The 14,952-nt window shown below is 33.3% G+C and overlaps 2 protein-coding genes across 6 annotated transcripts; one reads left to right on the forward strand and one right to left on the reverse strand.

The window, feature by feature from the left end:
• The first annotated feature begins 1,757 nt into the window (after positions 1-1,757).
• Positions 1,758-4,273, forward strand: LOC123707173 (dynein light chain roadblock-type 1-like). 3 transcript variants are annotated; one of them, XM_045657011.1, is made up of 6 exons: positions 1,758-1,915; positions 2,262-2,343; positions 3,287-3,348; positions 3,427-3,514; positions 3,739-3,839; positions 4,084-4,273. In XM_045657011.1, exons 1-6 carry the CDS (start codon positions 1,868-1,870, stop codon positions 4,213-4,215), a joined length of 513 nt encoding a protein of 170 aa, XP_045512967.1. In that variant the 5' UTR covers positions 1,758-1,867; the 3' UTR covers positions 4,216-4,273. The 3 variants fall into 3 exon arrangements, with proteins under 3 accessions (XP_045512967.1, XP_045512965.1, XP_045512964.1); XM_045657009.1 differs by having other exon boundaries at positions 1,762-1,915; positions 3,287-3,357; XM_045657008.1 differs by lacking the exon at positions 3,287-3,348 and adding an exon at positions 2,636-2,736 and having other exon boundaries at positions 1,763-1,915.
• A 1,244-nt stretch (positions 4,274-5,517) lies between these two features.
• On the reverse strand, positions 5,518-11,290 carry LOC123707382 (KH domain-containing, RNA-binding, signal transduction-associated protein 3-like). 3 transcript variants are annotated; one of them, XR_006753490.1, is made up of 9 exons: positions 10,971-11,290; positions 10,390-10,514; positions 10,085-10,194; positions 9,634-9,836; positions 8,968-9,093; positions 7,716-7,870; positions 7,534-7,635; positions 7,235-7,418; positions 5,518-5,600 (listed from the first exon to the last, which is right to left on the reverse strand). XR_006753490.1 is itself a non-coding variant. In XM_045657392.1 (9 exons), exons 1-9 carry the CDS (start codon positions 11,161-11,163, stop codon positions 6,947-6,949), a joined length of 1,152 nt encoding a protein of 383 aa, XP_045513348.1. In that variant the 5' UTR covers positions 11,164-11,290; the 3' UTR covers positions 6,082-6,946. The 3 variants fall into 3 exon arrangements, 1 of the variants encoding a protein (XP_045513348.1); XM_045657392.1 differs by lacking the exon at positions 5,518-5,600 and adding an exon at positions 6,082-6,971 and having other exon boundaries at positions 7,306-7,418; XR_006753489.1 differs by lacking the exon at positions 5,518-5,600 and adding an exon at positions 6,085-6,971.
• Between the last annotated feature and the right edge of the window lie 3,662 nt (positions 11,291-14,952).

The following is a 14,952-nucleotide window of genomic DNA, read 5'->3' on the forward strand; positions in this document are numbered from 1 at the left end:
TCCAAACGAACAGCAATTGAAATAATTGTTAATAATTTATCTAAACCTACAGAATTCCTGGACGACATTTTTGACTCCTATATCGTATGTACCTGTCAAAACTTGGAAGATGCAAATTCTGAAATAACCGTTGACTACAGAATATTAATGCCAACAGCTTGTGAAATAGATCAAATGAAAGTAGTGGAAGCTCTTCTAAAAACTGGCAATAGATATGGGCAAAAAAGGCTGTTGGTGCACCCGCTTGTCGAAAGTTTTCTTTACTTAAAATGGAAAGCGTTATTACCATTTTTCTACACCATAATAGCTGTTTATGCTCTATTTGTGTCATCAGTAACCATTTTCATAATTTCTGTCTTCTTTTATAAAGACACAAATGAAAGTCCTCCAGCTTGCCTTGGACCGTCTATTTGGAGCTATTTTATTTATGCTACAGTCTGTTTGATTATATTACAAGTAGGTGTTGAGATATTTTTTCTTTTTATATTCGCTGTTTCGCGTAGAAATCGTAAGTTTGTTATTACAATCAATATTCTTCCAGGAAATATTATATATGAATGTTAAAAGTACAAGATACTTATTCCATATGGAAACTTGGATAAAGTTTGGATCCGTTTTTTTCTCTATCATCCTTCCCACCTCGGTGACAATGTCTACGAACATGGAATGGCCAAGACATATAGCTACTTTAGCACTTATTTTATCCTGGATAGAACTTATGTTTTTGCTTTCACGATTTCCGAATTGGGGTTACTATGTCCTTATGTTTGGAAAAGTGGCTTCTAATGTTGTTAAAGTAAGTAAATTTTTACGAACATTTATCATTTTAGATTAACTGTAACGTGTTCCACAATTTCTTTTTTCAGATACTTTTGACATTCGCGTTTTTGGTAATTGGATTTTCACTTAGTTTCATGATACAGTTTCACTCAAAAATTCCATTCGAGAGTCCGTGGGCTTCATTTGTTAAAACAATGGTGATGATGACATCTGAATTTGACTATGAAGCTTTATTTGATCAAGAGCACACTCGAGAACTAGCAACTTCAATAGTCATAATCCGGTTGATTTTCTTGATATTTCTGATATTAGCGGCCATAGTTTTAATGAACCTCATGGTCGGTGTTGCTGTTAGCGATATAAATGATTTGGAAATACTAGGAAATATTAATAGACTGGCGAAACGGGTAGAGTTCCTTTCAACATTAGACAACTTAGTTTACAATCGATTTTTTAATTCGATTTTACCAAGGAAGATAAATGACCATATCAAAAATAAAAGAAATGTAATTAAACAAATAACTCTTTGCCCTGGTAAGCCGAGATGGAAATATTACAAACTGTTTCCTACGTATATAAGAGATGCTATTTTGACAATAGCACAAGAACAAAAAGAAATAAAAGAAGAAGCAATTGATATGAAGGAGTTTAGAATGAAAATTGACGAAATGCATGGGGCTATTATAAAAATAGAAAATTCACAAGCGCAAAAGTTTACATTGGCTAATCTGGAGAAAACATTAATACAAAAGTTGAAGCTAGAAGATATTCAAAAACGCTTCACTGAGATTGATACTGGTATCGTGCAAGTAAAAGAGCAAATTGCAGAAAATAACGAAGAGAAAAGGTGCCCAATTGAGAAACTAAATGTTAAAGTCGATCAATTATCTGTAGATATAGAATCCATTAAAGAAATATTGGCCCGATTAGAAAGTAAATTGGGAAGTTTTTAGTTCTTTCTTTTATTAAGTTTTAAAAATACGTTTGTCTTTAAAGTATAAGTCATTATAATAAACCTAAGCCAGCTTGATTCTAGTTGTCATTTTACTGTTAATTTTTGAACTTTTTACACCTATATTTTATAAAGATGTCTCACACGGTAAAAAGAAAACTTCCTGATATAGAAATGCCTGCTGTAAGTTTGTAGCACATAAAACTATCCTTCTATCTAGCTAACTATTATTGTCCTATTGTCTACTACTATTGTCCTACTCTTCAAATATCTTTTCATCCATTAGGAGAAATGAAGTATTTGAAATTTTAAAAGCGTATAATCCCATCGCTATGTATATTTATATCAACTAATTTTGTCTCATATCTCGGCATAATATAGGGGTGCCATGGAGAAAATTATTTTTGATGTTATTAAAATTTTAATTTTTGTTCTTAATAAAAATTCGCCTATTACAACATTAATAAAACTCAATTCAATGAAACGAAACTGTACTAATAACCTTAAGTGCGTTAATGGCCACTTTCAGGAATTTTCAACGCACACGATCGGAGCAATAAATCGTATTGAGGAGCGTCCAAACGTGATGGGAATTATGTATTTTCGAAACGGTATGCTTTTAGTAATACACGGGATTATATGCATAAAGCTAACACTTTGCAATTGTGGAACAAGCCAAACAATATGTTAACTTATTCTTCCTGAAAAACGTTAAAAAGTCGTTTAGGTTATATTATATTATTTACGCGTTCAGTCAGATCAGTCTTATTGCACTTTTTAAATTGTTCTTGTGGCATTTATCAATGAACAAATAAACTTATATCGAGAAAATTAGATTATTAATAATATTATAATTAGGGTTAAACATAGAAATGACATGAAGAAGGATATACATGTTCACAGGTTTCCTTCAACTAACAACAGCGCCCGAGACTTTATCGCATATTTTAACTAGTAAATTACCACCTATGACTTCAGCTTTTAGAAGGGCCATCAGTGAAATAGTATGTAGAATTCATTGTTAACAAATTTAAAACTACTAATTGTTAAACATAAATATTTATTATAGTCCCACATTCAGCAATAAAATGTCAGCCATTATAAAACCGTTCAAGTTTTTTTAAGTTTTTAATGTCAAAAGAAATACTATAGAGATATATATTTTTAGATATAGAGCAGGTAGTTAAGTTTAAAAAAATCCTTTACTAAACGTTAATCCATGGCCATCAGGATGTGTTAGACGAACTGCTGGCATTTAGAATCGAGACCAACTCGATGGAGATAATAGTGACTGGAAACAGTGATTTCACTGCCTGTGCTGTATTGCATTGTACACGGATAAGCGTGCGAAAATAAAAGCGAAATATCTAATCGGTGGTTAGTTGTTAGTATATTAAATAATATATTAAGCAAGACTGGTCGATTTACGATTTTGAAAAGTCGCTTGCTATGTGGCAACATCTAAAATGAAATACTATTATATATCTATGAGCTTACAAAGATCGGTTAGCAGTCGGACATACGTCCACTATTTTGATTGAATTCGTTTTCCAGCTAAGAACCAAGCTATGAAAATAATATCTAACTTACTGAAGAATTTCCATGACGAATGGCTTGTAAGAACAGTGCGTATCTTGCGTGAATTAATTTGAAATCGTTACGAAAATTATAACTCCGACTTAATCTGTTTATAGACCGCTTCATTAAACGAAATAAATCCAATAGTCGATCGAATAATGGAGGATGAATCTGTGGAGGGTGTTATTATGACCAACCAAGAAGGTTATTGACTTTGCTTTTTGTTATTAGTGATAGAAACTGGATTTTTATTTTCAGCAAATTAAGCCTATTAGAAATATCAAAGCAAAATCTCATAAATCTTTATTTTTGTTAATATATTTATATTAAACTGATTACCTATTTGAAATATATCATGATAAATCTGCATAACGATTACATCAAGGTCAAAGGAGTTACAAAAACGATAGAATTTAACACAATTTCAGGGGAACCGATTTTAACTAACATCAATTTAATGAATGCAACCAACTATGGAATTGCTATGCGTAGACTAGGAGCTATCACACAAGCCTCTATAAAAGATTTAGTAAGTAACTACAATATTAAACATACAATATACAATATATATTTTATAAACTTAAAATGCTTAGTGCTTTTTCATTAATTCGTGTTTAACCATTTTCTTCTTCATGTTGTTTTTCCAAATCCTATCGGGAATTTTTTTAATTTGTGTCCGACACAATGACTTCCCGTAGTTGAGTATACACGAAGCAAACATAGCTTAGGCTATTTAAACAGTTCTATTTTCTTTACTTGCTTTCTCATTCCAGGATCCCTTCGACGAAGTATTAATTTTAAGAGTGACAACAAAGAAATTGGAAATAATGACGGCACCGCATTCTGAATTTAATGTCATCGTGATGCAACATTCTAGAATTAAAAGCAAACATAAAAACAAATAAAACACATTACTAGTTGAAATATGCAGTTTTTGCTTCTTAATAAAAAATACACAATAAATTTTTTGTTTTTGATCCGCCTCCACTTTTATATTAATCTCCTGAGATTAATTAAAACATAATTAAAACAAGTCCTGACTTGTTTTAATTATTTGCAAGATATTTGCCTTCGTCAATATTTGTCTGTAATGAGATCCAATCATAAATCAATGGACTTTTTGTATAAAATAATAGATATTTTCGTGTTTTTGTGATGGCTTCGTGTCCCCCTTCGTAATTAGTTCAAATTCTAGAACGTACATCGAGAGTCGAGTCGATTGGGAGCGTCACAATGGCCGGTCACTAATCGTGTAATACGTTGAAATGTAGTTTAAAAATTACTTCCCAATTGCTTCTATTTAATTCCTACTATAATACATTTGCTTCCTTAGTATTTTGGGAGAACCATAACTTTAGTGCCCGTCCCTTCTGACGTCTGAATGGCTGGTTTGTACTCACTATAATGAATTACCTATTATTTCTAAGTTCATATTTTGCTTCCTATTTGCTTTATCTTAGGTTTTCAAACCTAGATGCTGTACCTATCATGGAATTAAGATATCGAACAATGTTATTACGATTACCCCCAGCGCCTGGTAAAAATATTTTGTTAAAACTAAGTTTATTTATATAAATAAAGATAACAGAACTCTTCATCCTTCGCCTCAGTCGATTTTATGTTTCGCATTGGTCAAACGAAATTGTCAAAAGACCACTCTTAGAGCTAAGCTCCAATGGCCCCGGCCCACGAGGCATTATCATTATTTTTTATGTAATAGGAAGCAAGCGGGCAAGAGCGTCACTTGACGTTAAGTGATACCGTGTATATAAGCCCATGTACACTCACATTATCTAGTTGATAAAAGGGCCTGAGACTAGTGCTAAGACAGGTTTTTCTAATTAATTTGCGATATTTGTTTTAAAATAAGTGTTGTTTGATGATTTGCTATTTTAAAAGAGTATAGAGTTTTTTACGCCGGCTTTCTCTCTCGGCTCGCCGTCTTCTTTGCCGATGAGTAGGGATGTCTATCTATTCAAATTTCATGAGGTGGAATAAGTGATACCTTATGTTCCATAATAAACATATTTTATTTAATTTTTTTATCGCCAGAAGGCTCGCAAGTGTGTTACCGGCCTTTGGTACCCTGGAGTAGCTTTTATTTGTTCTGCACCTTCTTATTGTATGTTTTATATCGCACAGCTATAGAAAGGGGAATTGCAACCTAACAGGGGTTTAAGAAATAAAACGAATGTGTTTTTTTAAATCTCTTATTAATTTCCACATTAAGATGAGTTGATCTAACGACAACTTGCTGTCTTCACCTCCAGCTTCCATTGCTGGCAACTTCCTGAAATACACATAATTATTTTCCACATTCTACAGTTTTTATAAGTTTTTAATTAACATACATTTTAAGTATTTATTAGTTTTTCTGTTTTGAGTTTTAATTATTTTAAGTGTATTTTATCTATTATAAAAACATTCTCAATTCCGAAGTAATTTTATTACCTACCTTCAAAATCCGTCCAAATATAGAATTTTCTGATTCATGAATATTTATAATTAAATTATTACTGGATTATACCTGTACGTATAACTATACATTTCTACTATCAGTTGAAAAATTATGGATGTATATATTTAGATACAACCGATCACAAAGGGGTTATTTTTAAATTAATTATTTTTATGATAGTATATTTAACCCAATTTACATATTAATTTTAAGTTGGTTTATTTGTGTCTAATAATAATTTAAATGCTAATTTATCGTTTGTGATTCAATTAATAAAATAAAATTAGAAATAATACTTTTAAGTTTCCTTAAATAATTCTTTATGTGGACATACATAACTGTATTGTGTTCAGTAAATTTTATAAGTTAGGTTATTAATTTGAATTTTTATTGAGCCTTCAAAATGACAACATAAAAACGTGGCGTTCAACTGTAAGTTTCATTTAACGTGTGTTAATTATTTATACATTTTAATAAAACATATCAAAGTTGAAGTCCGCTTTTAAATAAACAAAAAGGGGTGTAGTTCTAGTATTAAAAATCAATTATTATTTTTAAGACAGTTTATTACTACGTTTCACACAAGATCAAATTATTTTTAAATCTAAGGCCAACACGTCTAGTCCAAGACTGCGTCAGTACATTCGCAACATGTTGAAAGTGTATATCTATATTAAGATTAAATATTAAAGTTAAATTTAATTGTTCCGTAATAATTTCTACTCAATTTCAAAACCGACGAATTGAATATTATTGCAAAATTATCCGCTTATAAATATTTTATTAACCCTAAGGCGATTTACACAAAGTCAAATTTTTTTTGTGTAATAGAGTTTAAGCTAATATTAAATACAAAGCTGTAAGGGTGGAAGATATTTTTTGAAAATGTCATTAGTAAAAAACACGTTTTTGGGCAAACGTTTGACCGTTTTAATTTCAAAGCTAATTTAATGAACTTTGAATTAGAAAACAAGTGAAACTTTAACACAATATTTTGAACATTCCAAATTTGCCTTAAAAACAATTAATATAAATACATAATTCAGTTATAATGTTTGCAATAGGCGAACAAGTAGAATATATCGAAATTTATTATTTAAGGGAAGCATATGAAACATATGAAGATTTTGTGGATTTGTCTTCAATTTTGTGGTTTTTGTCCGAACTTTTTCGCAAATTTATTGCGAATTTTTCTTATGGGTCCTGTAAATTTATTTAGATATTAAACATATTGTTGCTTTTTTTTACTTTGGTTACATATTTAAAAATAATTAGTTAGTGGTAGTTTTGTTGACGATGCATTGTTTTTCATGAAAATCTTGAATTTTTATCATCGTTTATTTATCACGTATTTTAAGATTTTTATTAGATTGAATACATTTCATCTCAGCGAAAGGAGGAACAAAACTGTCAACCCACTTTTAAAATTAATTAAAAAAATGAGATAATTTATAAACGGTTAATACCTGCACTCGGAGCCCCGGAAGGCAACGACACCCATAATAAAATAAAAATAAGTAAGTGTGTCTACACATACTTCTGCTGTCGCTGATAAGGCGCGGGCCTATTGTAGTTCCTCGTGGCGGGAGGACCCGACCTCCGAGTGCCCACGTCGCGAGCCGACGCTTTGTACTCGCGCGGCTCTTCGCTCTGAAATATATGCTATGATAATTGTGTGCTATGTTTCATTCCTTCGTATCTTTAGGGGTATACCTAGTGCGAGGGGATTGGACTCAATAGATTACAGATCTACTATTTTTCGTACCTTATAGTAGCTGTCTTCTTCGTAGAATTGATCCGAACCTCCGCCTCTCTCGTAGTAATAGTCGGAATCCGGTGCTTGTCGGCTCGGCGGCGGCGGACGACTCTAAAACGTTTTCAATTCATGTAAATCTTTACAATCCGTTGCCGATCCACGGTGACGTCTGAAAGTGAAGTTGTACTAACGGGTTCCTGCATAGAATAGTCGTCGTATCCATAAGAGCTCTCCATGGCGTTGCGGGCTCGGTCCAAAATACTGAACACCTTCGTTTTGGCCGGAGGCATGGAACGGGCCGGAGGCATTCGCTGTGCCGGCGGTCGAGACATGGGCGGAGGTGCTCCTAAAACAAATTATTTATAACAAATACAGCTTTCAGCTTTGATCGACAGGCATCGGTGTGTATTTTTAGTTTGGCTATCCATATAAATGACAAATTAAAACATCTCTCAAATAAGGCTCGGGGGAATTAAATTTCATTTATCTTAAAACAACAATTTAAGCAAACGAATTCTAAATAGCAATTTTAGAATATAAAAGTCTTTAAAGTTAAAACAATGACATGCACAAAATTATGTATTTTTACATGATGACGACCTAAAATTGTATTATATTCATAATCGAATATAAGAAATGTTTGCAAAATATTTGTTCATTTAAGAAAACAATTTTTCATTCAAATATAACATTTTAATTAGAAATCCGATTTAGAAAATCTCTTTGGTTTTTTTTTTTTTTTTTTTTTTAGTTAATATGACAGGCGCTCCGATGCTCTGGATGTGACTTTTGGCAATTATATTTTAAAAATAATATGTGTGGTAGTGTAAAGCAGTTTTGCTATTGAATATTCATAATTCGCTCCCTTAGAAATAACAGTGCTAATATTATTTAGAAACATACTTGTGCCTCTGCGCTCTCACACCTCTGTTTCAGATCCCCTAATCTTACTGTTTACGAGTTACTCATTAGTAAATTGTCCATATTTAAATATAGTTAGACTGTTCAAACGTTACGCCTCGAAACGTTACGTCATGTTTGATTCGATTTATAATACAGAATGTAGTTAATTTGTAGATCTTATATAATAGAACAACTGAGCGTTTTCTAAAGCAGTTTTCCAACTCAATTTCCCAAGATTCTTTTTTTCTTCGAATTATGCCTCTGTATTACTGAAGGGGCGACATAAAGATAATATGAAATAGCAAAATTACTTGAAAAAACTAAAGGTTCTTAAAATATAAGTTTTTTTATTAATAAGTGCCATTTACAAAAAAAAATATGTTAAATATAACCAAAAAGATTTGTACAGTATTTACTACTAAGAATTTTTAGTGGTAACCGTTTCAAAATGTTTTGCTGATTTTGTTTACTAAAGTCATGTAATTTTAAAATACTACTTTAAGAAATAATCTGATTGATGTGCATAATTGAAGATCGAACCTTGAGTCACGGGACCTTGATAAGATACTGAACGATTTGTAAGGGTGCGTGCACTGTATACAACTGCCTTAGCTCCCTGCGAGTGCCCTGGCAATTGAAGTAGAGGGGCTCTTAGAGAGCCTGGATCTGGCAACAAACCCCTTCATATTTATTTAAGTCCTACCTAACAAAGTGTATAGCGGGAGTTGTTTTTAAGTTTTTAGGTAAGAGATAGTTGTGTAAGGTTTTTATCATATTCGTCATTGATTGATTGTGTATTTAGTTATCTTACTTTATTGTAGAAATGTTAATTAGGATATAGTGATACAGAAGAACATGGGCATAATTGTGAAGTGGACAACACCATTTGCTAATTCACAAACAACCGATACCAGAAATCAAGCTGTTGCTGTAATTGCCCATAATTCACAATATGTATGTAAATTTTTAATGCATGTTCTGTGTAAAAAAGTAACTGTGGTTGGGATTTTTCTTTACATTAGTTTGTGTTGAATTTATAAAAAAGAATTTTAGTATATAAAGACACTGAGGTTATAAAGAATTTGTATTGGGTCAAGATATATGTCTTATTATTTTGAGTTTATAAAGCATACAAATAAAATAATAAAAAAATTCTATCATCTACATAAGCCTCCAAGCAAATATTATAAATTAAAAATTGCTAACCTCTGTCCATCATTTCGCGCATCGGTGGGCGCATCATGTCAGGACCATCTGCGATCAAGTACTTTTTGACTTCTGCAAGTGCATATGCAATTCTTGCATGTGCCTCTGCAGGTGGAGCCAGTGCTGATACTTCAACATGCAACTCATCAGAGAGGTGAGCATATTTGGGGTCTAGGGAGTTGCGAAGTTCTTCTTCCTTGTTCCTATAATATTGGAAATATCTCTTGGTAATGTTATTTAGTAAGTTATATAATACACCATACCCCAAAATATATTTAGATGAATAGTAAGCCTTTTGAGCTAAAATGGTCTTACAACCTATAAAAAGTAATTTTTAGTGCAAACATGATTCATAATCACGTATCTAAATATATACAACTATAAAATAACAATTAATTTAACATTGTGTTAATCAGTTTTTATTACAGACATACAGGATTTTTTTACTCACCTATCCCGCATAGAGCCGCGACCAAGTATAGCCATTTTACACATTGTCTCTTCTTGCAACTGTTTCATTGTGTTTCCTTTTGGTCCAAGCAGCTTTCCCACAAAATTAAACTAGAAATAAATTATTATAGTTAAATTTTTGTTTTAGAGCTGTATAGTAATGAATAAATATATACAATTAAAAGAAAGATCTATAGACATTGTATGAAATACTAATTTTATTTATCAATAAAATATGTACCTATTTGATATAATTATTAGCTAGTTGCAAATAGATAGGAAAATTCAAATTATCTTTTATTTTACCTTTGGATGTTCCTTAATGGGGACCAGCACTTTGACTGTAACCTTGACAGGTTTTTCACGGAATACATCCACATACTTATTGTCCCTAAGAGGTATTCTGCCAGAAGCTTGAAGTCTGTCAACTTCTATAATAACAAGAACAAGTATTATAGAATATGAAGTTTAATTATCCATAACATTGCTTCGATTTAGTCATTGATTTTATTAAATAGTTACAAAATAACATTTGAACAGTTTTCAGACAATTCATTATCATAAGTGTAGCCCAAAAAAATATAATTAAAAGCATTGTTTTTTTTTTTAAATTACGAAGTCTTAACTTGGATTTCAAAACGATTGATGCTATTAAACCGAAGCCAGTGTTGTATGTATAATTGGTAGCCCACTGCCAAGCTTGACGTTACAGTTAGGTTAGGTCAATGAACCTGAACATGGAAATTTTTTAACACTATATAAAATACATAGTTGTATACAATCAAAAATATGACAGCGTTTACCTGATTAAAAGAGTATCTTATGGCTTCTCTGACTCATCGTACTTTTTAAGATGAGAAAAAAAAGCCAAAAATAATTTTACAAACCTTGATCAATAAGTTTACACGATACCGGAAACTTATTAGTCGGAAGTTTTATTTTCTCGCTTAAAAGTTCCCTCATGTATTCACCGGCTTTTTCATTCAATTTAGAACCCTCCTCGCCATCTTGTTCATGATCGTTCCCTGGATTAGAATTTCTTTTAAAATCTTCACTACCATTATCAAACTTGTCCGTCATAGTGTATCAATATAATTTCTTTACAATAAAAACAACAATTCAGTCGTGAACTATTTATATCACAAAAGCATTAATAATTGTACCACGCTGCAAGAACAAAGTATTTACTCAAATTATTACCATAGAGTACGGTAGACAGAAAGAGACATCTCGCAGATTATATTTGTCCCTTAGAGCCTTGAACCATCTGATTATCCTAATTATTAAATATTTATATCTAAGTGTGCTGTAATATCATGGTGAGTACACTACTAAATTTTTCTTCTTTGTAGATCTATGTTCACTAATAATATGAATTAATTATTGGTATCTTATATAAGCTTTCATCAGCTATATTAATATTGTTTAGATATATCGAAGAACAAAATTTAAAGGTAATATTTTGTTGTATGTTTAGTTTCGTTTTTGTGTTAAAACGACTAACGCAAACTGTTAACCATGATATGGTATTGGATTGGCTTCATCTATACTTAGATATGGAATTATTGTTTGGGGAAATTCAGTCGAAGTAAATAAGGTATTTAAGGCTCAAGAGAAATGTATTAGAAAAATTTGTGGAGCAAACTATCTTAATAGTTGCGTACCTTTATTTAAAAAGCTCAAAACTTTATCTCTTCCCTGTATTTATATTTTAGAAATGTCCTTATTCGTGCACAGAAACATAGATATTTTTAAGTCGAAGTAAGAAGTAGACATGGGAAGAAATTAGCTGTGTCAAAGGTTTACAATAATTTACCAAAAGAATTAAAAGATCTTCCGACTAGAGTCTTTAAAAATCGACTTAGTGTATTACTTTTGGAAAAAAAATACTATTCAATTATTATTTCCGTGATACACTGTAGTTACTATAAATTTAATAACGTATGATATGATATGTACGATACAAATAATATAAGAATTAACCAATTCATATGACTAATAATGTAAAAGGTAAAACTTCTTTAAAGTCAAATTTGCGCGCCATTGTGTGGCAGAATATGCGAACCTACTATTGTACCACCTTACACATTTTTGTACCATATTCTTGCAATAAATTATTAGTATTATTATAAATTATACAAATATCCAATCGGTTATAGATATATGTAAACTAATGGTCGTCAAGACATTTAATACACATCGTGAAAGCATCCAATATAACCAATAGATAAAACAAACAAAACCTATTAAGATCAAAGTTAAAGTTATGAATAAACATATATGAAAGGTCGTCATGTCATTAGTTTGTATACAGATGGCCAAAAACTAAGGGTTAGATGGAATCATCAGCTGCAAAAAATAGTTCTACGGGTTCTTAAGCTCAACCCTTGCAATGTTATAATTTATTTTGCGCTTTTATAAGAAAAATGACTTTTTCATAATTTTCACTAGTTTGCTATTTAGGTTTATTGGGTGTATTTAAAATAATAGTAAGTTTTACGAAAAAAAATTACTCAAATCAAATTTTTTTATTTACTTCGGACACCACTGTGAAAAAAATACTCTACCGAAAAGTGACCCTGTAATACAAGTTTTTGCACATTTAGGGTAGTTTTACTTTATGTTAATTTGGTCCTTATTTGGTTAAAATAAAACTTCCTAATAATTCGTTGAGAAGAGGTGAAGATGGAATGTGGAATGTGTTTAATTTTTAAAAACTGTAGATTTATATACAAAAATTATCCTACCTGGCCACTAGTGGTAACATGTGGTACCAAGATGCGAAGGGTGCGTAGACAATAAAATTGAGGCGCGGCAAAAAGTTGTCCTTTTTGTTGCGCGCAACCGTCGAAGGGTACGAACGTGTTCTTCTCAGAACAGTTCGACATCGTGGTCTAACGGTAACGCAATTAACTGTTCTTTTCAGAACAAATTATTGTTTCATGACGACACGTACTAATCACCTACAGGATTCCCCCTCTAGCGAAGCGTACCGGCAGGCGTATAACGCGGCCTCGGCGAGTTGTTCTTGTAGGTATTGAGGTGTTCCCAGTGTCTTGTTGTTTCAGGTTGTTGTCATCTTGATGTTTCAGGGTGTTGTCATTTTGATGTTTCAGGCTATTTGATGGTTCATGTAGTTCGCTCGCACTTGATGTGTTTTGCTTGTTGCAGGTACTCGTTGTTGTATCAGTAGGCACATCTTGCTCGGCGATAGTGTAGGCAGGTTTGAGTCTGTCGATAGAGATATTCATTTCACGGTTAGGTAACTGCAGCGTGAATATCTTGCTGTCTCGTTTCAGCACGCGATAGGGTCCGTCGTAAGGTGCTTGTAATGGCTTCTTTACGGCGTCTATGCGTACGAATACGTATTCACATGATTGCAGGTCGCGGTGTACGAATATGGGTTTTGTGTTGCTGTGTGGTTGACTCGGCATTGGTTGCAGGTTACGTATTGCGTCGCGCAGCTGATCGATGTAGCCAGAGTCCATGATGACATCATTGCGGGTCGTTGATAAGAAATCACCGGGTAAGCGTATGTTGCATCCGTAGGTAAGTTGGGCGTTGTTATTGTTACAGGACAACCGAAACGGGAAATCCAACCTTCGTATACCGCTTTGGCGACGTCTTCAGCTGATATTTCGCATAATGGGTATGCTTCGGGCCATCTTGTTGCTCTGTCGATCATTGTCACGAGGTATCGATGACCGCTGGCCGCGGTAGGTAGCGGACCAACGATATCAATGTGAACGTGTTCGAATCGTTCGGTTGGTGAAAAAATTGATAATCGACTTGATGTGTGGCGTTGTATTTTTGCCCACTTGCCGACGTCTGCGTTCATTGAGGGCCAAAAGTAACGTTGCGTAATTAATTTTCTCGTAGTCTTGATTCCAGGGTGGCTAACGTTATGTACTGCGTTGAATGCGGTACGTCGGTATTCTTCTGGTAGGTACGGACGTAACTGTGAGGTTGAAGTTTCGCAGTGTAATTTGATATTTGAGACGGGCAGGTTGACTTTCTTGAAACATAAGTTGCTCTGTAGACTGAGTGCTTTAATGGTATCGCTATCGCGTTCTTGAGCTTCTGCAAGTAGATTGTAGTCGATCGGCGATGGACAGGTGATTGCTTCGACACGTGATAATGCATCTGCGGCTGCATTTTGAGATCCACTGACGTGTCGTATATCAGTGGTAAATTCGCTGATATAAAGTAGCTGTCGGGTGCGTCTCGGTGATTCGCTGTTTGTATTTGTTTTTGTGTAAGCGAAAGTTAGCGGCTTGTGGTCGGTAAATATAATTATTTCTCGTCCCTCGAACATTTTGCGGAAATGTTTGACAGCCATGTAGATGGCGAGTAGCTCTCGATCGTAGGTACTGTAGCGCGTTTGTGCGTCGGTGAATTTCTTCGAGAAATAGCCGAGTGGTTGCCATGAGTTGTTGATAAATTGATTGAGTGCGGCACCAGCTGTTTTGTCGCTAGCGTCGCTGAATATAGCAAGTGTCGCCTGGTGAGACGGATGAGCAAGTAAAGCGGCGTTTTTTATGCTCTCTTTACATGCTTCATAAGCTTGCGTTGATTCAGTGGTCCAGTCGATCTTAGTTTTGTCCCGCTTTTTGACGTTGTGCAGGTAGGTATTTAACGGCGCTTGTATGGTGGCCGCATCTTTGATATTTTCACGGTAAAAGTTTATCATACCGAGAAAACGTCGTAGTTCTTCTACGGTTTGTGGTTTTGGAAAATCTGTAATAGCTTGTACCTTCTCTTGGGGTGGCTGTATTCCTTCCGCTGTGACTTGGTGACCGAGGAATTTCACAGTTGGCTGGCCGAAAACACATTTTGATGGGTTGATGGTGATGCCGTATTCTTCTAGTC

The sequence above is a fragment of the Pieris brassicae genome, chromosome 3, assembly GCF_905147105.1.
Source record: "Pieris brassicae chromosome 3, ilPieBrab1.1, whole genome shotgun sequence".
Classification (NCBI taxonomy): Eukaryota; Metazoa; Arthropoda; class Insecta; order Lepidoptera; family Pieridae; genus Pieris; species Pieris brassicae.